The 24,347-nt window shown below is 42.4% G+C and overlaps 1 protein-coding gene across 1 annotated transcript in view; it reads right to left on the reverse strand.

Annotated features, from left to right (window-relative positions):
• TICRR (TOPBP1 interacting checkpoint and replication regulator) overlaps positions 1-24,096 on the reverse strand; it is a gene marked incomplete at both ends in the record, with an annotated part of 39,726 nt that extends 15,630 nt beyond the window's left edge. The window contains 14 exons of the mRNA XM_080691121.1: positions 2,116-2,167; positions 4,452-4,548; positions 5,298-5,534; positions 5,698-5,777; positions 5,865-5,958; positions 6,646-6,746; positions 7,814-7,962; positions 9,171-9,359; positions 9,687-9,823; positions 12,086-12,215; positions 14,924-15,167; positions 16,658-16,896; positions 19,138-19,414; positions 23,434-24,096. Of these exons, the coding sequence (XP_080547247.1) occupies positions 2,116-2,167; positions 4,452-4,548; positions 5,298-5,534; positions 5,698-5,777; positions 5,865-5,958; positions 6,646-6,746; positions 7,814-7,962; positions 9,171-9,359; positions 9,687-9,823; positions 12,086-12,215; positions 14,924-15,167; positions 16,658-16,896; positions 19,138-19,414; positions 23,434-24,096 (2,689 nt within the window). The remainder of the gene's footprint in view (positions 1-2,115; positions 2,168-4,451; positions 4,549-5,297; positions 5,535-5,697; positions 5,778-5,864; positions 5,959-6,645; positions 6,747-7,813; positions 7,963-9,170; positions 9,360-9,686; positions 9,824-12,085; positions 12,216-14,923; positions 15,168-16,657; positions 16,897-19,137; positions 19,415-23,433) is intronic.
• Between the last annotated feature and the right edge of the window lie 251 nt (positions 24,097-24,347).

Below are 24,347 nucleotides of genomic sequence, written 5' to 3' on the forward strand. Positions count from 1 at the left end.
TTCTGAAGATTTCATTCTTCTCTGACAACTTTACTAATCAGCTAGTTTATTTTATTTTACTGAGACAGGGTCTCACTATGTTGGCCAGAATAGTGCTGACTATGAGCTCAAGTGGTCCTCTTGCTGCAGCCTCCTAAGTAGCGGGGACCACCTCACGCAGGTTGCCAAGGACAACAGTAACACTTCAATGGCTCAAAAATGTTTATCTCTGTTACCTGAGATAATGTGACTCCATTACATTAACTCAGTAACTCTGTTACCTGAGTTAGGCTCTCTGTGAAACTGAGTTATTACTGGAAGGCCAAATGCAATTTATTTTTTATTTTTTCCAATGTTTTTTAAAATTAAATATCAGCTGGGAATGGTGGCACATGCTTGTATTCTCCGTATCTGGGAGGCTGGCAGGAGGATTGCAGGTTTGCTACCAGCCTCAGCAACTTAGTGAGACCTGTTTCAAATTAAAAATAGGGCTGAGCTTGGAGGTAGCATGCCCCTGGGTTCCACCCCCATTACCACAAAAATAAAACCTCTAAGGAAAATATAATACAATAAACATGTAAATCCAACAACTCTCAACATTGTTTCTTCTCCACTTCTCTCTAACATATAGTTTCTCCCCCTGAACCCTGGAGAGTAAGTCATGGACTCTAGGACTCTTCCCTATGTGTCAGCCTGTGTCTCCTAAGAAGGATGCTCTCCTGCATAACCACTGCCATTATTACATTCACCAATATTATTTAGCATACAGGCTTCCAAGTTCCCTAGTTGCTTAAATAATTTCCTCCCTCCCTCCTTCTCTTTCCTTCTTTCTTCCTTTTTTTTTTTTTTTTTTAAAATAGTAATTGGGATTAAGCCCAGGGGCACTCTATTCTGAAATAGAGTGCCCCTGGGCTTTTATTTTGAAACATGGTCTCAATAAGTTGCAAAGGGCCTCACTAAGTAGCTGAGGCTGGCCATGAACCTGAGATCTTCCTGTCTCAGCCTCCCAAGTACTGGGACTACAAGTATGCACCACCATGCTCACCTCAATAATTTACTTTCTAGCTTTCTCTCTCTCTTTTTCCCTCTTTTTCTCTCTTTCTCTCCCCTCCCTTCCTTCCTTCATTCCTTCCTTCCTTCCTTCCATACTGTGGATGGAAGCCAGGGACATTCTACCTCTAAGCTATACCCCCAGCCCAATTTTTTATTTTGAAACAGGGTCTCACTGAGTTGCAAAGGGCCTCACTAAGTAGCTAAGGCTGGCCATGAACCCAGATCCTCCGGTCTCAGCCTCCCAAGTACTGAGTATTACAAATGTGCGCCACCGCGTCTGGCTTCCTTTTTTCTTTCTAAATTTAAGATCCAAGCTGGAATCATGGAGTGCAATTAGCTGTCATACCTAACCTCCCTTTATCTAAAACAGTTCCATTGCCTCTCTTTTTTCTTTCTCCTTTTTTCCTTCATTATAATAGCATTTAAAAAAAATTTCAAGCCAGAGCTGGGTGTGGTGGTGCACGCTTGTAATTTCAGCATTTAGGATGCTGAGACAGGAGGATCATGGTTCACAAATAGCCTCAGCTACTTACTGAGGCCCTTTGCAACTCAGTGAGACCCTTATTCAAAATAAAAGAATAAAAAATAGGGCTGGGGATGTAGCTTGGAGGTAGAATGCCTCTGGGTTCCATCCCCAGGACCACAAAAAAAAAAAAAAAAAAAAAAAAAAAAGAATTCAAGCCAGTTATTTTGTAGAATGCAGTATTTTAGGATCATATAAAGATATCTTATAGCCGAGTATGGTGACACCTGCTTGTAATTCCAGCTGAGACAGGAGGATCACACAGGTCGAAGCCAGCCTCAGCTACTTAGTCAGACCCTGTTTCCAAAGTGTAACCTGAAGGTAGAAAGCTCCTGGGTTCCACCCCAAGTACCACAAAAAAAAAAAAAATAAAAAAAAAATAAAAAAATTAAAAAATTAAAAGTTTTCTTATTCCCTTTAGGCATAGAATTGGGACATATTTTGTTACCTGTGATCTAAAGCAACAATTTATAACTGAATGCAGCTGCTTAAATACATATAATCAAAATAAACTTGTTATTCCAGCGAACAGATGCATACCCTGGGAGAATAAAGCATACCTTGACCCGTGTCTTTCCTGAGGAGTACAGGCTGCTGAGGGGCAGGGTTCTCCTGGAAAATGAGAAAACCCTCTAAGAAAATTTATATAGTCATTCATTTAAAATGAAAGAATAAAAGTTCCACATGAAACCCTTTGATCCTTGCAGTGCACTTACAGGGATTCAGAACAGAAATAGTAAAATGCACTAAGGTAGATGTTCCAAAGACACTCCTGCTATGCTGTGATAATAGAAAGAAGCACCACAAACCCATGAAGAGTGAACCCATTAAGTACTTTATACACCTATCCAGTGAAGGTATTAAAAGAATAAAGAAGGAACACTTACAGGTACTAACATGGAAAGAGATCTCGGATGGGAAGAAGTTTAAAAAAAGTGTTTTAAATATTGTGCTCCTCTAGAATACATGGAAAGGAGTTAATATTTATTAATTAATCTAATTAATATATGTACCACTTAAAAGTTCACTGCCTCCTGAGTTCACTATATTGACCCTACAGAAGATTCAGATTTCTTCAATGAAAACTTATCTCTGCCCCTTTCAGTTAAACTGTCATTACATATGGTACTGACTTTGACATGAAAAACTTTATTAACCAATATCAAATTCTTTTTTTTGGGGGGGTGGTACTGGGGTTCCTGGAAGCCCTTCTACCTCCGGGCTACACTCCCAGACCTATTTTGACATTTTTATTTGGAAACAGGGTCTCTTAAGCCAGCGCGCGTGGCTGGCTTCGAACCTGCGCGATCCTCCTGTCTCTGCCTCCCAAGCGCGGGGATGACCAGCGTGCGCCACCACGCCCGGCAAACCAATATCAAATTCTAATGTAAGTAAATCTGGGGTTTTAAATTTAATTTTATTTTTTGAGGTACTGGGGATCGAACCCAGGGACATTCTACCTCCGAGGTACACCTCAGTCTTATTTTTTATTCTTTATTTTGAAACAGGGTCTATATTGTGGAGTACCTCACTAAGTAGTGATCCTCCTGTCTCAGCATCCCAAGTGTTGGGATTACAAATGTGCGCCACCACACCTGGCTGCAAATCTGGTTTTAAAGAAGTAAACTCTCTTGGCCACTGTTAAATCAAAGGTTCAAAGAATGCTAAAGTGTAAATCACTGTAAAATCTAGTGAGAAAGGAGGTGTGACAACCTTATAACTGTCCACTTTTGGACACTCAATTCTACAGTCTTCAATAACAAGGTATGTAAGATTGGCATCTTATTCTCAGGTAAGGTATAGTAAGAAAGTGAACACCACTAACTTTAAAAGCAAGGCCCGCTTCTAATGTCAAATGACAGCTAGTAATGTCCAGAAACAGAATGAGCCATTTCTGTTGTAATGGTTACTGATTCTGAAGTAGTTCTCATAAAATCACAAGTCTTCTCAAATAGTTTGTGCAGTTCAAAAGTTTCATGCACTTTTAGTTTCCCTTCTTTTCTTACCAAGACATCAATTCCATTCAGTAAGCAGATTCCAGCCAGGTTTCTTTTCTTTGCAACCAATAAAAACTTAAAGTACTTATGACCACTGCCACAGAAAAATGTGCAATCCCAGTAAATCCCACACCTGTAATCCCAGTACTTGGGAGGCTAAAACAGGAGGATCAAAGATTTGAGGACAGCCTTAACAATGTAGCAAGACTCTTAGCAACCTAGCAAGACTCAGTTTCAAAATAAATAAAGATGGGCTGGTGATGTAGCTTGGAGGCAGAATGCCCTTGAGTCTGATACAGTTTTTTCCCCAATACCATAGGAGGAGAGAAAAAACATACATACATATGTATGTGCATGTATGTATATAAAATACAAAAATATATAAATGTGCATATATGCACATATTTATATAAAGTATAAAAGTACACATATGCATTAATATTTTTAAAATTTATTCATTCATTCTTAAGTTTTACTTGCTGATTTTCTTCATATTACCTCTATCACATCCTTGGGTAAAATGGGTAACCTCTTCACAAATTTGTATTTCTTCATTCCTTAGGTTACAGTTTAATATATATTCATAAGAATATTTAATACCAGTTGAACACCCCCTAATCCAAAAGAAGTTTAAATTGCTCTGAAATCCACATTTTTTTGAGCATCAACACTGTATGCAAATACTCCAAAATCAGAAAACTCTGAAATCTGAAGTTCTTCTGGCCCCACTATTTCAGACCAAGAGTACTCAGCTTGTACATTCTGTGCCCTACTAAGTTCCTTTCCTAAAAGTAGGGACTTATCAACTAAGGGCCTTTCATTCTTATTTACTGTGTCAACTGGAGCTAGAAGAACAAATCTGTTAGTGTTGTTTCTTACTTATCGGAGCTTACACTTACGTTTTTTGTAGCTCTTTTGGACACTTTAGGAATTTCAATTTGTCGAAGATTCTGTGAAACCTCTGCAATGCTTTTATGTCTTATAAGTGCATTTTTCCTTTTAAAAAATAGAAAGAAACAGTAAAAACCTAACAGAAGTTATATGGAGTTAAATTTGAATGGAACTAGGGTCTGAATTAAAGTCTTATTTGAATAAAAACCAGTTATCTTAGAGTTGGTCTAGATTTATATAAAGAAAAACAAAACAAAAAAGGCAAACCCAGAACTTCAAAAAATAGGCACTATAAATTAATTCGTTACAGCCAAGTGTGGTGGTGCATGTTTGTAATCCCAGTACTTGGAAGGCTGAGACGGGAGGATCACAGGTTGGCAACCAGCCTCAGCTACTTAAGTGAGGCCCTCCGCAACTCAGTGAGACCCTGTTTCCAAATAAAGAATATAAAATCAGGCTGGGATGTAGCTCAGAGGTAGAATGTCCCTGTGTTCAATCCCCAGTACCATGGAAAAAAAAATCAATTCGTTAATAACAATGAAAAGCATCAAGGGGAATTAAAAAAAATAAGCTGAAATATTAAGATTATTTCATAAAAAGCTCCTACTTCCTGGAGACTCTATGTGGATAGTAAAGAGGGCTTTTGTGAACTACAAAATAAATACTATAGATTCCCTAGGTAATACTGAAGGCCAGATACTACTTGGTAGGAACCCCCAAAGTTGGCTTCTGTGATTCAGATGAGAGTGACTATTAATCCAACACCTCACACAGACACATCTAGACTTATCTAAACACGCCCTCCGCCCAAGCTAAGCCAATGCAAGCAGTTCCTCTGATGCCCGGGTGCCTACCTCTTCTTGGCTGATCTGGTACGGAGCTCCTCTAGCTGATCAGATTCAGTGCCACCCAGCACTGAACTGTGAGCACCCGATGAAAGAGGCCCAGAGAGAAGTGGTGATTTGCTCTCTTGTGTCATGGAGTCATCACTGAAAAAATCTGTAGGAAGGACACTGGCCAGCTTCTGGGGAATCACAAACCCGAGGCTATGGTAAAGATGTCCAAGCATCTCTGGGAGCGAGTTGATATACCTGTGAAAATGGTTACATATGAACAAAGGATTACAACCTCACCCCCTCGATTCCCTCCCTCACACACAGGAGTAATAATCCTTATAGCCCCATAATTCTGAGACGCTACCTTGTGTAGATCTTGGTCAAACAATTTTTTAAAGTTAGCAGTCAACAAACTTACAGTTTCAAAATCTCCTCCAGAAACGTTGCCACGTATGCTGAGTCCTCGGTTACACACACTGTGCGCAGCAAATCTGTCACCTGAAGAGGATTTTAGGAAATGATCACGTGCTCTCCGCAGCTAAAAAGACAATGGCGTGTTCCCGAGGCACTGAGCTGAGAGCTTACCTCCTCCACTACTTGTTCCATCCCATCCATACTTCCTAGTACTGAAGGGCACTGCAGACACATCTCCAGATGAAGAAACACCTGAAGCTGACACCTCCAGAGAAAAAAACACGGTCACATTTACTTTTAGTGCCCCTCTTCTTGAAAACTTTTGCTGGACATATAAATCTATTTATATAAGAAATGAAGCTGGGTGCGGTAGCACATGCCTGTAATCCCAGTACTTGGGAAGCTGAGACAGGAGAATTGTAGGTTGGAGGCCAGATTTAGCAATTTAGTTGAGACCCTCAGCAACTTAGCAAGACCCTGTTGCAGAATAAAATAATAAAAAGGGCTGGGGGTTTAGCTTATAGGTAGAATGCCTCTGAGTTCAACCCCTAGTACAAAAAAATAAAATAAAATTCAAAGAATCAGCTACAAAATTATCTGCAACTCAGACAACAAAAATGAAAAAAAAAAAATCTTCAAGCAATTGGCAATTTTAAACGTATTCAAGTAAAAGCGGGCGTGGTGGCACACGCTTGTAATCCCAGTACTTGGGAGGCTGAGACAGGAGGATCGGCACAAGTTCAAAGCCAGCCTCAGCTACTTAGTGAGGCTCTAAGCAACTTGGTGAGACCTTGTTTCCAAATAAAATATAAAAAATAGGTCTGGGAGTGTAGCCACCCCCAGTACCACAAAAAAGAAAAAAGAAAACTTATTCAAGTAAATCTTAGTTTTGTCTTGAAGTAATGGTAAAATTTAAAAAGTGAATAGATAAATAAAAGGGGTAGGTACTTACTCTCTGACTTTATCATCCTTATCCAGTTTCTTCCCTAGATTCTGCCGAAGACTTTTGCTAGTTTTTAAGAGGTTACTTTTTATGTGATTCAGACAGTTAACCTGAAAATACAAAATCATTATATAGCAGAATACTGTTACTTAATATTATTTCTAATTTCTTTCACAAATGACTAATGCCCTAAGAAGGGAAATATATGCCATTACGAATTTTCCTCTTCATTCACTGTAATAAATAGTGAAATGAGTATTCTTTTACATCTTTAAAAAGAACTGATAAAAAGCATTAGGGTGTGGTGGCGCATGCTTGTAATCCCAGCATTTGGGAGGCTGAGACTGGAGGATCACAGGTTTGTGGACAGCCTCAGCTTCTTAGTGAGGCCTTCCGCAACTTAGTGAGATCCTATTTCAAAACAAAAAATAAAAAATAGGGCTAGGGGTGTGGCTGAGAGGTAGATTGCCCCTGGGTTCCATCCCTAGCACTGCAAAAAAAGGGCATTTGTTAACAAGTAGGTAAGGGTACAGGAAGCCTGCAAATTTCAACTTAAAAGGAAGGTTCTGCAAGTAGTGATAAGAAGCCAAAGTATTATAAACAATTCTCTCTGTTTTAGAGAAGAGCCTGCTTTTGCCACTAACCACACAAATAAAAAATAAAATAGGGATGGAGGTACGGCTTGGAGCTAAAATATCCCTGGGTTCAATCTCTAGCACCCCCCCAAAAAAGAGTTTTTGGTGACTGAAGTGCAGACACACACACACACACACACACACACACACACACACACTAGAGTTTAATTAATGCAGCCCAGATGAGGATAGGGTTTTCATTAAAAAGGAAGTTTAAGTAATTACCAGTTATCCCCTTTTGACCCTTTTGTTTGATTTCTGTTACCTGTTCATCTTATCTACCTTCCAAAATCTAGACCTGTATTCATAAGCCAGGCGTGGTGGTGCACGCTTGTAACCCCAGTACTTGGGAGGTTAAGACAGGAGGATCGCGCAGGTTCGAAGCCAGCCTCAGCTACTTAGAACTGTATTCATTTCCTTTTTCATCTTATAATTTTTGAATCATGTACAGCACAACAGGAATGTCCCAAGATACATGAACCAAAGCCATCAACAGCTAACCAAACACTACACCTATGATAACATTATCCCGACTTTCTTACTTCTAATTCCTTGGTGCCTTTCGATTTTAGGAACACTTTAATGGTTGAGATCAAGTTCTGAGCACATGAATACAACATTTCTCCTGTGTCCACAGTCTTCTGGTAATTTTCATGTATGTAAGAAAGTAGCTCTTCCTCAGTTTTAAAATCTGTAGGGGGGGAAAAAAGTAAAATTGGTGATCATATTCAGCTCAAGGGCTTGTATAACTTAAGGTGGTAGTTGTCAATGCAGGGAGCCTTTGCCTCCCCACAGGACATCTGACAATGTCTGGCCTGCCTCCACTGGCAGTGCTAGTGATGGGTTACTGGTATTTAGTGTATAGAGGACAAGCTTCTGTTAAACTTCCTGTAGTCGTACGACAGGCCACGCAACAAAGGACTACCCAGTTCAAGATCCCAATAGCATCAAAATGAGAAAGTACAGAGATAAGTGACTCATTAAGGCTTTGTGAATCAAGCATACATGTTAAAATTTTAAGCTTGAAAAAAATAAAACTGCCTGTTCAAAGATGACATGACATCATTATCTATGTATAAAATTTGAAAGAACCAACAAGAAAATTCCTGGATTTAACAGGGGATTATAACAAGAGAAAACTTTCATTCCAGAATACCCAAAGGAACTCAAAGGTCATCATACAATTATTGTTCCAATGTTTATAAGGACTGGCACCATCACCATGGGTTAAGAATGTGCCCTGGAGAATTGGAAACACATGGGAATCTCATGTATAATTTAATTTAAAAAAAAAGGGGGGGGGAAGAATAGCAAATAAGAAAATAAAAGTTGCTGGACAAAATTCTTTTGCCACTTTTTCAAGACTTCAACGTAGCCCTAGGTCACTCATCGACCTCTCTCTCTCTTTATCCACAAATGTAAAACTTCTTTAACCACTTGTCCTAGAGCTAAGATGTAGACCTTCTTTGAGACTACTTGTGCTAATACCCCATTTGGAATGCTTTTATCTTTCTGCCTTTAACACTTGCCCGTTCTTGAAAATCCAGCCAGGCTCCAGGGGCACCCTAGAAGGTTCCTTACCCCATTCCCGGCTGGACCTTCCTTTCCTGACTCCTGCTCTTGTTGGTGGACAATGATTTTGTTTTACTCTCATGTATTAGTTCATTATATAGATTATACATGTCAAACATATATAAGCTTGTTAGTTCATTAGTTTTATCTCTATAGTTAGATCATATGTCTAAGAATAGGACATTATATCATTTAATATATTCATCATACTATTTGGCACATAGCACAGTATTCAATAAATTAAAAGATGATTAAAAGTTACTTTAATAAATGAAGGGTATAAAAGAGTAAATACAGACACCGAAATGCTATAGAATGGAGAGATACCCTTAAGTTTGGAACTTCTTAATGTTCTTCCACTGGCCATCTTTGGGATCCCCTTCTCCCCAGGCACGTCTGGACTGCCATCCGGATGCAGCTTCTGTGCCTTTACATTCAGCCTTGCAACATTCAGCATCTTCAGGGAACGGCACATGGTATTCATCTTCTGCCTCACTGGTGTGCGGGGAATGCCGCCTAGCGAAACAACGGCATGAGAAAAGGCCAACTCACCGTCCTGTCTGCACAACCAGACCACTGTGAGACAGCGCGGAAATGAGGCATCTCCCTTCAGAGTGGTTTTGCATCTCTTTCTACCCATAACACGGGGTAGAAAGAGAACCCTTCCTTTAGCTGTCTAACTCAGAAATCAGCTAGATATTAATAATGAGTATTTGGTAACTAAACATTTCAATGATTTTTACATATATCAAATGCTAAGTATACTCATTTCGGAGATGTCAGTCTCTTAAAATATACAACTATAAATAAATAAAAGACTGTCTTAACAGTCTATGTGCATACGTTTCTTTTTGCTGTCTTCTTGATTAACTATAGATTCTTCACGAGATTTTCTCTGGTAGAGCTCGGAGAGGCAACGTGTTAATTCACTTTCAGTTTTGGGAGACTCTTCCTTATTTGCTGAGGCAGCTTGTAATAACCTGCGAAGTAAAGTTGTTTAGTATGAAACCAAAGCTCTAATTTTCAAAAACGTGGTTTTTTTGGATGATAGTACCTGCGCTTGAACCCAAGGCTCACTCATGCTCAGCTAGGCAAGTGTTCTACCACTGAGTTACACTTCCAGCCCTTCTTATTTTGAGACATGGTCTCACTAAGTTGCCCAGATTGGCCTTACACTTGTGATTCTTCTGCCTCAGCCTCCCAAGTACCTGGGATTGCAAGTATATGCCACCATGCCGAGCTCTAAAATGCCTTAAAAATAAAACAAGCTGGGTGTGAAGGCATATGCCTATAATTCTTAGTACTTGGGAGGCTGAGATGGGAGGTTTACAGGTTGGAGACTGGCCTCAGCAACTTAGTGAGGCCCTCAGAAACTTAATAAGACCCTGCGCCTCAAAATAAAAAGTGAAAGGGCTAGCTAGGAGTGGTGGCAAACACCTATAGTCCTGGTACTTATGAAACCGAGACAGGATAAAGGTTCAAAGGCAGCCTCAGCAATGTAGCAGGACTATCAGCAACCTACTAAGACTCTGTTTCAAAACAAAAAATGGCTAGGGGTACAGCTCAGAGGTAGAATGTCCGTGGGTTCAATCCCCAGTAACACATACGAACACACACACACACACACACACACACACACACACACACACACACACACACACACTCTGAAAGGGCTAGGAGGTAGCTCAGTGGTAGAGTGCTCCTTGGTTTAATTCCCAGCACCAGCACCACAAAAATAATTAAATAAAATGGCCGTAATCATTTGTACTTCCACTATCTAAAATTCACATTTCCCTAGGTGCTAGCATCACATTTATTAATACTGGCAATCTAAGGGGGCACAAAATAGAGTCTGCTGGGAGTTTTTCTTATTATGCCTTTAATTTACTTCTATCTGAACTACTGGCTATTAGATTTCCCCTTGTATAATTTGTGGGTATTTTTTTTTTTTTTTGGTGGCACTGAGAATTGAACCCAGAGGCATTTTACCTCTGAGGTACACCCCTACACCAATTTTATTTCTTATCTGGAAACAGGGTCTGGTTAGGCTGATGAGAGTCTCACTACTTGCTGAAACTGTCCTTGAACCTGTGGTCCTCCTGTCTCAGCCTCCCAAGTATTAGAATTACAAACATGCACCACCACGACCGGCTTTGTTGTTATTCTTTACCCAATAAAAAAAATCCCTTCCTCCTTCTCTCTCCTAATGGGGATTGAAACCTGGGGAGTTTGATTATTGAGCTGCATCTCCAGCCTTTTTTATTTTATTTTGAGAAAAGGCTTTGCCAAATTGGCGAGGCTGGCCTTTAACTTGTGGTCCTCCTGCCTCAGCTTCCAGAGTAGCTGGGTTCACTGGTATGAACACTATGCCTGGCTTTAATTTTCAATTGGATTGTTTGTCTTAGTGATTCGAGGAATTCTGTACTAATTTGAAAACCGGTTTTTCGTTGCTTATATGAATTGCAACCACCCATCTATGACTTGTTTTTGTACTTTTTTTTTTTTGCAGTACTGGGGATAGAACCCAGGGGCATTCTACCTTCGAGCTACACCCTCAGCCCTATTTTTTTTTTTTTTCTTTATTCTTTATTTTAAAACAGGGTCTCACTGAGTTGCAAAGGGCCTCACTAAGTAGTAGCTGCAGCTGTCCATGAACCCGGATCCTCCTGTCTCAGCCTCCCAAATGTTGGGATTACAAGTGAGCTCTGTTTTTGTACTTTAACAATACAAAAATTTTAAATTTATTATGATCAAATATATTGTTTCCTTTATGGTTTAAATTTTTATATTTTGTTTAAGAAATCCACTAAGCTCTATATTTTATTTTATTTTATTGCAGTACTGGGGATGGAACCTGAAGCATTCTACCTCTGAGCTACACTCCCAGACCTAATTTTTTATTCTTTAGTTTTGAAACCGGGTCTCACTGAGCTTCAAGGGGCCTCACTAAGGAACTGAGGCTGTCCGTGAACCGCGATCCTCCTGTCTCAGCCTCCCGAATGCTGGGATTACAAGAGTGCACCACCACGCCCGGCTTATTATTTAATTTTTAAGACAGGGTCTCACTAAGTTGTTCAGGCGAGTTTCAAACTTATGATCCTCCTGCCTCCCTTCTCCCAAGGGATAACAGGCATGTACCACCATGCCCGACAACAAATTTCATAACTGGAAATTTTTAAACTCACATGCCAATAACTGAGAGTTGATTTCGATAACCAATGACCAGAGAAATAAAGTTTTACCAAAATGACTCCATCAAGTTTGAACTGGCACCACTGCTGTTAGAGAAAGGAAACCACTTCTCCACTACAGCTGGATTCCAAGGGATGGTGCGACCAAGCTCCTGCTGGGCCCACTCTGGAACAGGGGCACCTGTGGAACAAAGGACAGGCAGGAGAAGAAAGGAGGTGTTAGACCACAGCAGAGTCCAAGCGCTCGCTCCTGCCTGGGAATGCCTCCCTCCGGAGGACAGATACAGCAGGACCACTAACAAGGTTCTTCGTCTGCACCAACTCCTGCAGGCCTATGTTGTCTATGAAAAATACAAAAATGATTTAATTTTTTGTTCTTATTACTAGCAACAAATTCCTTCGTCTTATTTCTGACACGTTCCTCTAAATGGGTAAATAAACCATTTTTCTGACCATAATGATGTACCTCTTAAATGTGTCTTTAATTCAGGAATAAATACAATAATATAAAAGCAGCATAAAACTGTAGACTGTGACAACTGTGCTGCACCCAGTAGGTAAATCTGCAATGGTGTGAGGCAGCGCCGTGTTGTGAAACCTCAGGACAGGTCTCTGAGAGGAAGCCTGGTGGACAGGGGTGGTCAGGGAAGACTAACAGGTTCTTCACTAAATTTGGTAATTCTAGGATACCCTTCTAAAACCCCAGACAAAAGAAATGCCATACAACCTGGAAGCCAAATCCTTAAAGTGTATTCAAATTCATACTGAGATGATCAAACTCTAGAGCGCCAACTTTAAAAGGAGTCCCAAGTGTCAGAAGGTAGATCTGCTCTTGAGTCTTGTCACGGAGATATGGACAAATGCTAGTACACTATCAAGGACAAGGAAGCTGCCCTGGAGAATATTTGAGCTGGGTACGGATGCACGAGTAGGACCTCACCAGGACAGAATGTGGGGGGCAGTCTGGGCAATAAGTCAGCATGCTGATTTACACCCTCAAAGAATCCATGGGCCGGGCTGGAGTATGGAGTTCTGGTAAAATGCTCCAATTCTTCTTTTACCACATCCCAAAACAGTTTTTTCTGACCCATTTCTAAGACTTTATAAGTAATTAAACTACAGTCTGTTCCACTGCATCACAAATTTCCTGTAACGCAAATAGCCTACACATGACTGGCAAAGAAGGTACTGAAATCAGTACAAAATATCATATTGTTTTGGTTGCTATGTAATTATTTCTAACATGCTAATAGTAGCAGCAGCTGTATCTGAAGTGGACTAAGAGCACAACTAAATATACTTAGCCAAAGGAACAAGGCTAGGTACACCCCACGCCCTTCAAGCCACACCCTCGGGCTTGCCTGGCCACAAGCTTGCTTCTTACAGAGCTTTCGTGCATTCTTCGCCATTCACCCTTCTCTCCACAGGCCCACGAACTCCATCCAGCCTATCAACCCCCTTCACCACACCATCATCACCTTTTTTCCCTTTTCTTCAATTTTTTTTGTGGTGTTGGGAATTGAACTCAGGGGCATTCTCCCTCTGAGCTACACCTTCAGCCCTTTTATTTCTATATTTTTGGTTTTGAAACAGGGTCTCACTAGGTTGCTAAGAGTCTTGCTTCTTGCTGAGGCTGCCCTCAAACCTGCAATCCTCCTGTTTCAGCCTCCCAAGTACTGGGTTTATAGGTGTGCGCCAACATGCCAGACCTTTACCTTTTACTGTATGTATGTATGTGTGTATGTATCTATGTATCTATGTATGCATGCATACATTTATTTTGCGGTACTGGGAATGAAACCCAGGGGCATTCTACCTCCCAGCTACACCCCCAGCCGATTTTTTAGTCTTTTTCTTTTTTTTGAAACAGGGTCTCACTGGGTTGCAAAGGGCCTAAGTAGCTGAGGCTGTCCACAAACCGTGATCCTCCATTCTCAGCCTAGAGTATTTCTTTCTTTCTTTTTTTTTTTGCAGGTCTGGGGATGGAACCCAGGGGCATTCAACCTCCAAGCTACACCCCTGCCCTATTTTTATTCTTTATTTTGAAACTGGGTCTCACTGAGTTTCAGAGGACCTCACTAAGTAGCTGAGGCTGTCCGTGAACCGTGATCCTCCCGTCTCAGCCTCCTGAATGCTGCGATTACAAGTGTGTGCCACCACACCCGGCTGAGTATTTCTTAAATAAAAAACAACAACAACAACAACAAAAATCACCACATTATAGCACTAATGCCCATTAATTACATTTGCTATATCATATCCAAAATTTCAGACAAAGGAAATAAAGGTCTATGAGAGTGGGGCTGTGGTGTAAGTTCGGTGGTAACGCGCAATCCCCAGCACCGCCCCCATAGGAGGCATTGAGATCTGGGAGTGAATGCAGATGCACATGCCTCCAGCTGGCACACGTGCTCCAGCAGCACTCAGGCCCCTAACAAGCCAAGGACCTGTCACCGTCCTCCGCCCTTCTGTTGCCCTCAACTCCGTTCCTTTTCTGCCTGATTCCATGAACAGTCACCATCAACACTTTCTGCTCACACTTTGGAACCTGTCACTCCTCTCTAGCCTCATTATCCTTATTTGGCAAAATCCTAAACCTGGTCAGGCCAGCTCCCTGCTTTCTCTGTCACTGTCCCTGGCAAGTGACCACAGCTGGAGACAAACCAGCCTGCTGCGGGACCTTATTTTATATTCAAGACCCACTAGGCGGCCTTCCTTGTTTCCTGCTACTCGCCATCCTGCTCAAGCCTTCCAACAATACCTCCCCTCTCCTCAGCACCGACAGTCCCTACGCCTTGATTTTCAGCTGATGACTTCGCTTCCTATATCACTGCAAGGGCTGGCACACTCAGAAAAGAACCCTGCACGCTCACCACCACACCCACTCACCTCCCAGCTTACCAGGAGAAGGGTCTTCAAATGAATCACAAATCTGATTCAGTACACCATCCAAAACGTCCGAGAAAAGGGAAGCTGTATCCTGGGGACCTCCGCCCCCAACTGTTTGGGGAAAATGTCTTTGAAATTCAGCCTCCTTGGTGTGGAACACAGTGAGAACCATAGTACTGGCAGAGAGCGGGGAAATAACGCCGGTGATGGGAGGCCAGCCTTCGCCAGGATCCACACTGGCAACCTGCAAAGTAGTTCTAATTAGTTGAGAATATTGTTGTCAAGGTACCTGAGGAATCCAGCTTAATAAAAGATAGGATGATAACTGGCTAATAGAGGCAAACGGAATTTGTTAATGATACAGTGTTAAAGCTTCAGTTTATAAATAAGAATAACCTAATGCTGCCAGGAATATTTACTAAGCATTTATTATGTACTCACTGAATCTTCACAACCACTCTGAGTTGAAAATGGTTATTACCCCCACTTCATAGTGGAGGGATTGAGGCTGAGGAAGAAGTAACATGTTCAGGGTTCCATTAGTATGGGAGAAGTCAGGCACATCAGACTTCAAAACCCACACCTGTAACCCCAGTGCTTGGGAGGCTGAGACAGGAGGATTGCAGATTCCAGGACAACCTCAGCAAGTAGTAAGACTTTCATTAACCTCGTGAGACCGTGTTTCAAAATAAAAATAAAATAGGGCTGGGGGTGTAGCTCAGAGGTAGAATGTTCCTGGGTTCAATTCCCAGTACCACAAGAAAATAAAAAATAATGTATATAACATTTATTTTATTTATTTATTTATTTATTTTTTGGTGGTACTGGGGTTCCTGGAAGCCCTTCTACCTCCGGGCTACACTCCCAGACCTATTTTTACATTTTTATTTGGAAACAGGGTCTCCTAAGCCAGCGCGCGCGGCTGGCTTCGAACCTGCGCGATCCTCCTGTCTCTGCCTCCCAAGCGCGGGGATTACAAGCGTGCGCCACCACACCCGGCTATTTTATTTTATTTTTTTGTGGAACTGAGGATCAAACTTAGGAGCATTCTATCTCCAAGCTGTACCTCCAGCCTTATTTTTTATTCTGTGTTTTGAAAGAGTCTCACTAAATTTTGGAGGACCTTACAAGTTGTTGAGGCTGGCCGTGAACCTGAGATTCTCCTGTCTCAGCCTCCCAAGTACTGGGATTACACGCATGTGCCATCTGCCCGGCTCTACATAGAATATTTAAAAAAATAACAAGAAGTCACTCACTACCTCATACTCTAATTCAACCATTCCATTTTTTCCTACGTGAATTCAAGGTACTTATTGGATTCAAGATATATACAATTTTATAAAGGGTTTCTTTGCTAATGAGCACTGTTGTCATGATATTATAGGACATACAATATTATTTGCAAAAATGTAATCAGTTTTACTGAGACTACTTTTTTTTTTGGTGGTACAGGGCATGAAACCCAGAGGCTTCCTACCTCCGGGCCATACTCCCAGACCTATTTTATATTTTATTTGGAAACAGGGTCTCACTAAGTAGCTGAGGCTGGCTTTGAACCTGTACGATCCTCCTGTCTCAGCCTCCCAAGTGCGGGGATTACAAGCGTGCGCCACCACGCCCGGCTTACTGAGACTACTTAATGGAGAGCAACCCTTGGCATTTTTATAATCATATTTATCTCATGTTACCATGTGTTATTAGACAAGAATTATTTAGCAATTGGAGGATACCTACCAGATGTAACTCTTCAGCAGTCAGACTGCTTACCAGTTGTTGAAATAACAGCCTTTGAGTTGATTTGTTCTCCTCTGGACTCTGTAGCATCCAGCTGTCAGTGCCCAGAATGCCACACACTGGGAGAGACCACTGGGCCACTGTGCCTTTTAGGAAAATCCTCACTGGTTTCTGAAAATGTCTCTGATGCATGACCAAGGGCTCTAAGATGACTGTCCATGTTTCTTGAATCTCTTTGTCTATTGGATAAAAAAAAAAATTTCTTCAAGTATTTTGTGGTGTTGGGGATTGTATCCAGGGGCATTCTACCTCTGATCTGCACCCCCAGCTTTTTTTTAGTTTTTGAAACAGGGTCTTATTAAGTTGCCGAGAGTCTTGATTAAGTTTCTGAGACTGGCTTTGAACTTGTGATCCTCTTGTTTTAGTCTCCCAAGTGCTGGGATTAAATGTGTGTGCCACCATGCCCGGCTAAGAACATTAAAATTGTAAACAATGATTATTAAAAAGATATTTAATAGTAAAAATGAAAAAAAAAATCAGATTTCCAGTTGAGGTACTAGTACTGTCACTTCACTGAAATGTGAACTAGTACCTCAACTAGAAATCGGATTTCTTCTATTGTCAGCTTACTATCACAGCAAGTTCATTCAGCTCCATGGGAAAAGCTATATACAAAGGGCAAGATATGATTTCAGAACTTCTCAATAATTATGACTTAGCAATACTACTTTTTTTTTTTGCAGTACTGGGAATTAAACTCAGGGGCATTCTAGTTCAGTTTAAATTCTAAAAACTGAATGATGGAATTGCTTAAATAAAAGTACTCTTGAAAATTCCTTAAACTGTACATAATGTACAACATAGTTTGATGTATATTGGTATTATTTCTGTGGGAATATATAATTTATTCAGAACTGAGATTTGCCATATAGCAAATCATATAGTGAAGCAAATTTATGAAGATTCCAACATGCTGGCTTTTCCTGGCTATAAGCATAATTTTTCTTTTCTTAGTCAATCATTGTTTCTTTTATCTTTTTTTTTTTTTTTTTTTTTTTGGTGTGGTCCTAGGGATTGAATCCAGGGGCATTCTACCGACATATCCCCAGCTTTTTTTTTTTTTTTGGTGGTACTGAGGGTAGAACCCAGGAGCTTTTCTACCTCTGGGCTATATACTCCCAGACCTGTTTTATACTTTATTGGAAACAGGGTCTCACTAAGTAGCTGAGGCTGGCTTTGAACCTGTGTGATCCTCCTGTCTCAGCCTCCCAAGCGCTGGGATTACAAACGTGAGCCACCACGTCCGGCTCCCCAGTCTTTTTAAATTTTGTCTTGACATCATTAGTAATCAGGGAGATGCAAATCAAAACTATACTGAGACTTCATCTAACCCCAATCAGAGTGGCAAGCATAAAGTCAAATAACAAATGCTGGCAAGGATGTGGTGAAATAGGAACTCTCCTACACTGTTGGTGGGAGTGCAAACTAGTTCAGCCACTATGAAGATCAGTGTGGAGATTCCTTAGAAAACTGGAAATGGATCGATCTGGTTATATCAATACTGGTATCTTTCCAAAGGGATTGAAATCAGAGAACTACAGTAACATATGCATACCCATGTTCAGGGCAGCACAATTCACAATAGCGAAAATATGGAACCAACCTAAATGTCCATCATTACAAAATTACGGGAAATACACACAATGGAATTCTACTCAGCATTAAAGAATAAAATCATGTCATTCATAAGAAGATGGAAAGACCTGGAAAACATTATGTTAAGCGCGATCAGCCAAGCACGGAAAGAGAAGGGACATGTTTTCTCTAATATGCTCAAGCTAGGGAGCATTAGGGATACCAGAGGGACTCCAGATAATGGAGGGGAAACCTCAGAAAAGCCAGAAAGGAAGGGAAGGGGAGGAAGAAGCCCGAGGTTAATTAATGGAAAAGCTACATGCAACTATGTGTATCCACGTGATTTTTTTTTTTTTTTTTTTTTTTTGGTGGTACTGGGGTTCCTGGAAGCCCTTCTACCTCCGGGCTATACTCCCAGACCTATTTTTGCATTTTTATTTGGAAACAGGGTCTTCTAAGCCAGCGCGCGGGGCTAGCTTCGAACCTGCGTGATCCTCCTGTCTCTGCCTCCCAAGCGCGGGGGTTACAAGCGTGTGCCACCACGCCCGGCTATCCACGTGATTTTAACATTGTTAACCTGGACACTTCGTATTGGGAAGGAGGGAAACAGGAAAGCGGGGTGGGGAGAGAGCACAAGTACTGTGTGAATATAAGGCTTCCCATGGTGCCTTTGATTTTGCTTACTTTTTTTGTGTATGTGTGGTACTGGGGATGGAACCCAGGGGTGCTCTACCTCCAGGCTGTATCTTCAGCTCTATTTTTATTTTGAAACAGGGTCTCACTAAGGTGCTGAGAGCCTAAGTTGCTGAGGTTGGCTCGAAAACAACAACTAAAATTATGCTTACCTTTAAGAGGGAGAATTAATGTTCCTTCCATCTGTGGAAATGAGGCTTCATACTCAAAATTACAGAGCAAACGGTTTATAGTGGCATCAGCTGGCAGAGCTGAAGTCCACGGAGAGAGGTGAGATACACCTGATGGCTTTCCTTCATCCCCGAGCATGGTTTTCTCTGCTTTAGTAAAAGTCCAGCTGAAAGTTTCAGATGGTAAAACAGTGCCTCCTCCATGACGGAGCAGCTCACAAACTGTCCAGTACCCAATGTGGTCTGGGGATTCCCACAACTAAAATAAAAATGCCAAAGAGGTTTGGTTGGTGCAAACTAGGTACTCATGAACAAAACTGAAGGAAATCTGGAGCAAGTAAAGTCATTACCAACATTAAAGGATCATATTACATCATTAATACATTCATTGAACCAAACAGTGGCCAATATCCATTACTTAACAGCACAAGAACATAATTATTGTATAAGATACCTTTTAGAAAGCATTCATTTAGTGAAAATAGACTTCATTTGTATTTTCTTTCTTTCTTTTTTTCTTTTCTTTTCTTTTTTTTTTTTTTTTGGTCAGTACTGGGGATTGAACTGAACCCAGGGGCATTCTCTGAGCTACATCCCCAGCCCTATCGTCTTTTCTTTATTTTTGAAACAGGGTCTAAGTTGCAGAGGGCTTCATTAAGTAGCTGAGGCTGGCTGCAAACCTGTGATCCTGTTTCAGCCTCCCAAGTACCGGGGACTACAAGGGTGCGCCACCAAGCCCAGCTTTCATTTGTATTTTCTATCAAAGAAGAGAAGTGATGCACATCCCTGGTGTAAATCATAATAACATTTATAAAATGTTAGAGTCAGAAGGAATACAAAACCATTATATATTAATAAAAATAATTCTGTCTTGCACAACCTAAGTCAAAGATGATCAGGTGTTATGGGAGGGCCAGGACACTGTCCCTAGACAGTGACCTTAACTTTGCCCTGCCCACCGCAGGTCTGGGCCGGAGCCAAATGGCTGTTCTCCAGTCCATCTTCCCCACTCCACAGAAGCCCTCACCACCTTGCTGAACTCTTACCACAGCTATGAAGGCTGTGCCCTGACTCCTGCTCTCAGGAGAAAGGGGACTCTTCAGTATGACCATAAAGCCTCTCACAACCAAGTGCTAAGTTTTCCAGAACACGTTTTCTTCTATTTCCCTCACCCATCCCTACCTTCTGGGCACACTGAACCATTAGCTATTCCCTAAACGGGCCACGTTTTACAAAGCTCCCAAGTTTGTGCTGATCTTATCTCCTGTGTTTCCACTTCCTTCTTTGTCAACCAAATGCTTATTACACATCTGTATCTAGCTCAAATCTTGCTACCTTTGGAAAAGCCCTACCTCAGTCCTTCATGGGTGACTCTTTAGTCAACTTCTTTCAACATATTTCTATTGCATAACCACGAAGTGCAAGGAAATAGTAAGAGAGTCTCTGTTGTCTAATAACAACAACATGACCGGAATGTGGAGGTGCATGCCTGAAATCCCAGTGCCTGGGAGGCCTGGACAGAGATTGGAGGTTTGAGGGTAACCTCAAAAACTTGATGAGACTCTGTGCACCTCCATGCTTGGCTTTATTTTGAAACAGGGTCTCCCTAGGTTGCTGAGCCTGGCCTTGAACTTGTTTCAGCCTCCCAAGTACTGAGATTACAGGCATGTATCACCATGCCCCCAATAAACATTAACTGTTGATTAGATACATATGCACATGATTAAAATAAGTTATAGAATATGGTTACTTTTTCTTCATTTTTATGCATCTTACAGGATGACAGATGGTAGGTTCACAGTGGTCGTTTCCTATTTGGGGATTTGCAAATGTCCACTAGACCTTAAGCTCCAAGAGAGCAGGAACCATATTTGATTGCTTCCTGATGGTAAACCAGCCCCCAGCATACCTTGCAGGTATGTAACAAACACCATTGAGCAAGTCAGAGACAAAGTTGAAACTGTGTCAGGGTCTCCCATGCTTCACTCTGTCCCATCTGCAAAGGATCTCTGTGCTTGTATTGCTCCACTCCCCATATGAGTCCAGGCTCTGTTTCTCCCAGTTTTTCTTCCCAGACTGTAAATTCCCCAAAGTCAAAAACTGCCTAAAATTCCCTTCTGCTTCCATAGTGTGGCTGAGTAGAAGCTTTTGAATAGAAAAAGATAGATCTTCAGCAGAAAAAAAAAAATTCCAGAAATGTTAAAGATTATTTGGTATGTCAGAGCTGGGTGGAATCTTTAAGACTCAATCTTCAATTTACTGTGTGTGTGTGTGTGTGTGTGTGTGTGTGTGTGTGTGTTACTGAGGATGGAACCCTGGGACTTCCTGCCTCCGTGCTACACTCCCAGACTTATTTTCTATATTTTTATTTGGAAACAGGGTCTCACTAGGTTGCTGAGAGCCTCAGGAAGCAGCTGGGGCTGGCTTCAAACCTGCGCGATCCTCCTGTCTCAGCCTCCCAAGTACTGGGATTACAAGCGTGCACCACGATACCCAGCTGCAAATCTACTTATTTTAATGCTACTCCAAAAAGAGAAAAAGGAGAAAAAAATAATCTCCAAGATCAGAATACCTGCTCAGAATTATTTCTTCCAGTATTTAATATAAAAAATTCTAGAATAAAGTCTTTGGTATTTGATATCAATTAAGTCAAATCAAACATTTATGGGCTATATATTATTGTCTTAACACATTTTAATTTCTAGGATTTCATTTCCCCCAAATGTTTACCACTCTCTTAAACTTTTTGTTTTGGCCCTTTCCTTTCCTCTTTGTTGACAAACCACTGCTACTTTACTTGGTATTTGCAGAGCCTTTTTTGGGCTTTGTATGTGAAAAAAATTGGAAATCTTAAACTATATCACTAGTTTGTGTGTGTATATGGTACTGGGGATTGAACCCATGGCCTTCTGCCTCTGAGCTACACTCCCAGCCCTAATTTATTCTTTATTTTGAAATAGGGTCTCATGAAGTTGCTGAAGCTGGCCTCGAACCTGAGATTCTTCTGTCCTAGTCTCCCAAATACCGGGACTACAGGTATACACACCAAAATACCTGGCTTTCCCTGTGTGTTCAAAAGGACCTGTTGGTTGTCCACTTAATCTTGCAATTTAACCCACTCTTGGTTTAGTGACCTGTATTTCCAATAGGTGAAATCACATCTTTCACCTTTTAAAGCCTTCTCATGGACTGAAACACAATCCACCCTGAAGACCTTGGCCCTACAGATTAGCCTCTTCTTTCTGACTTCTACTGCCCTCTCTGTTCTTTAGGGCTTACTTAGTACTCCCAGCCTTTTTTTTTTTTTTTCTTCTCTGAAACAAACTGAACTCATTTCTAGCTCAAATCCTCAGACCTGCTCTCGTCTATGCCTACAATGTTCTTTCCTAACCTTCAAGTTCCTTTACCACTCAAGTCTCTCTACTCAAAAAGGCCTTCCCTGATATAAAGTTCCCACCTGCCTCTACTTCCCAGCCTGACTGCCCAATCCCCCCCACCACCCAGCTTTATTTTCTTCAGAGCAGGATTTGAAATCCTATCACTTACTCCCTCATCTGTTTAATGTGTTAGCATTGTCTGGTTAATATATCTTCCACACTAGAAGGTAAACTACTTAGACCATCATATCCCCAGCAGCTAAAACAGAATAATACGTACCCAAGGCAGTAGTTTATCAATGAGTATCTGCTGACTAATTGACATGAGGACAATGACAAAGGCAAAAAAATATGCACTTACAGTGCATAAAAAGCAGGGATCTCCAATGCCTCAACAAAACTCCAAATTAGCCACTGAAGACTTAAGTTGTAAGAATTTACTCATTTAGTCAGTAACTATTTACTGAACACCCACAGTGTTAGGTGCCTATCTGTGGAGGAGTACAAAGATACACGTGTAAGACCTGCCTTTGAGGTATTTTCAAACTAGATGGAAAGTGAGAAATGTGTATGATTCGGACATAATGGAGAAGGGGTTCCACACACAGAGAAAGCATGGAAATTCAGAGGTTACACGACCCAGCTGTCATTTGTGTGAGGCCTTAAAGGTTGAGAGCAGCTTAGAAGGCCCTTAAATGCTCTTACTTGGCAGGTACCAAGCGCCTTCCCGTCTTGTTGTGCAAACCGTCCCTGTTTAACTGCGACAACAGGGCTTTCCTTCCCGCAGGGCACATGGTCTCGTTCTTTCTTTCATTCTGGGTCCCTCCGCAGACGCTGCCAAGTCCTCGTTAGCAGGGAGAGAGCGCGCCGTGCGACAAACCTGCGGCTTTTGTGGCCTTACCTTCGAACACTCGGTGGTATCCACCCAGTACAAGGTGATTTTTCGGGCGATCATGACCTCCTGGACTCTCTTGGGCAACAACCTCTCCATCACCTGCTTGGGAGCTAGCGGCAGGCTTTGGGGCTCGGCCTCGAACCCCGAGACGAACTGCTGCAGCTCCCTCTCGGAGCGCGGACAGGGCGCCAGGAGGAAGACGGCGTGCACGAAGCCCCCGAGCGCGGCCTCGGCCTCCTTGGCCTCGCCCTCCACGTCCAGCAGCCTCCGCCCGCGGCTCCGCAGGACCGGCTTGGTGGGCGACGTGATCTCCGGCCGGTCCCACTGGTAGTCCAGCAAGGTCTCCATCAGGGCGCCGTGCGTGTGCACCGCCCGGGGCGCCGGGCCGGGCAGGGGGGCGCCGGCCGCGCGCTCCCCCAGCCGCGCCTCCAGCTCCTCCTCGAAGTCCTCCCAGGAGCGCGTGCCCAGCTCGCGGAAGTCGGACCCGCGCGAGGGCCGGCTCCGCGCCCCCTGCGAGTCGAAGAACTTGGAGGCCCAGTGGACCTGGGCCAGGCCGAAGCGGCAGCTCAGGTAGGTGAGGAGGCGCAGCGCGGCCCGCCGCACCGGGCCGGGCCGGGCCGCGCCTCCCGCCGTGTCCAGCAGCAGCAGCACCTTGTGGCAGCCGGGCATGTCGGCCGCGCGGCTCGTCAGCCGACCCGGGCCTCAGGGCACCAGCGCCATTCTCCGCTGAGGGCTCGGGGTCCAAAGGCTCCCGCGCTCCCCGGGCGCCGCTACTATTGGCGAAGCTGGTTCCCGAGATCAGCTCTTATTGGCTATCTGTCTTACGTAAGTCACGTAGGCGCTGCCACTTTCGGCGCTGATTGGGAGGGCGGTGGCGGAAGCCTCGTCTGGATTGGTTGAGGGCGTGACCGTGGGCGAGG

This window comes from Muscardinus avellanarius, assembly GCF_963383645.1.
Source record: "Muscardinus avellanarius genome assembly, chromosome: 3".
In the NCBI taxonomy this organism is placed as follows: domain Eukaryota; kingdom Metazoa; phylum Chordata; class Mammalia; order Rodentia; family Gliridae; genus Muscardinus; species Muscardinus avellanarius.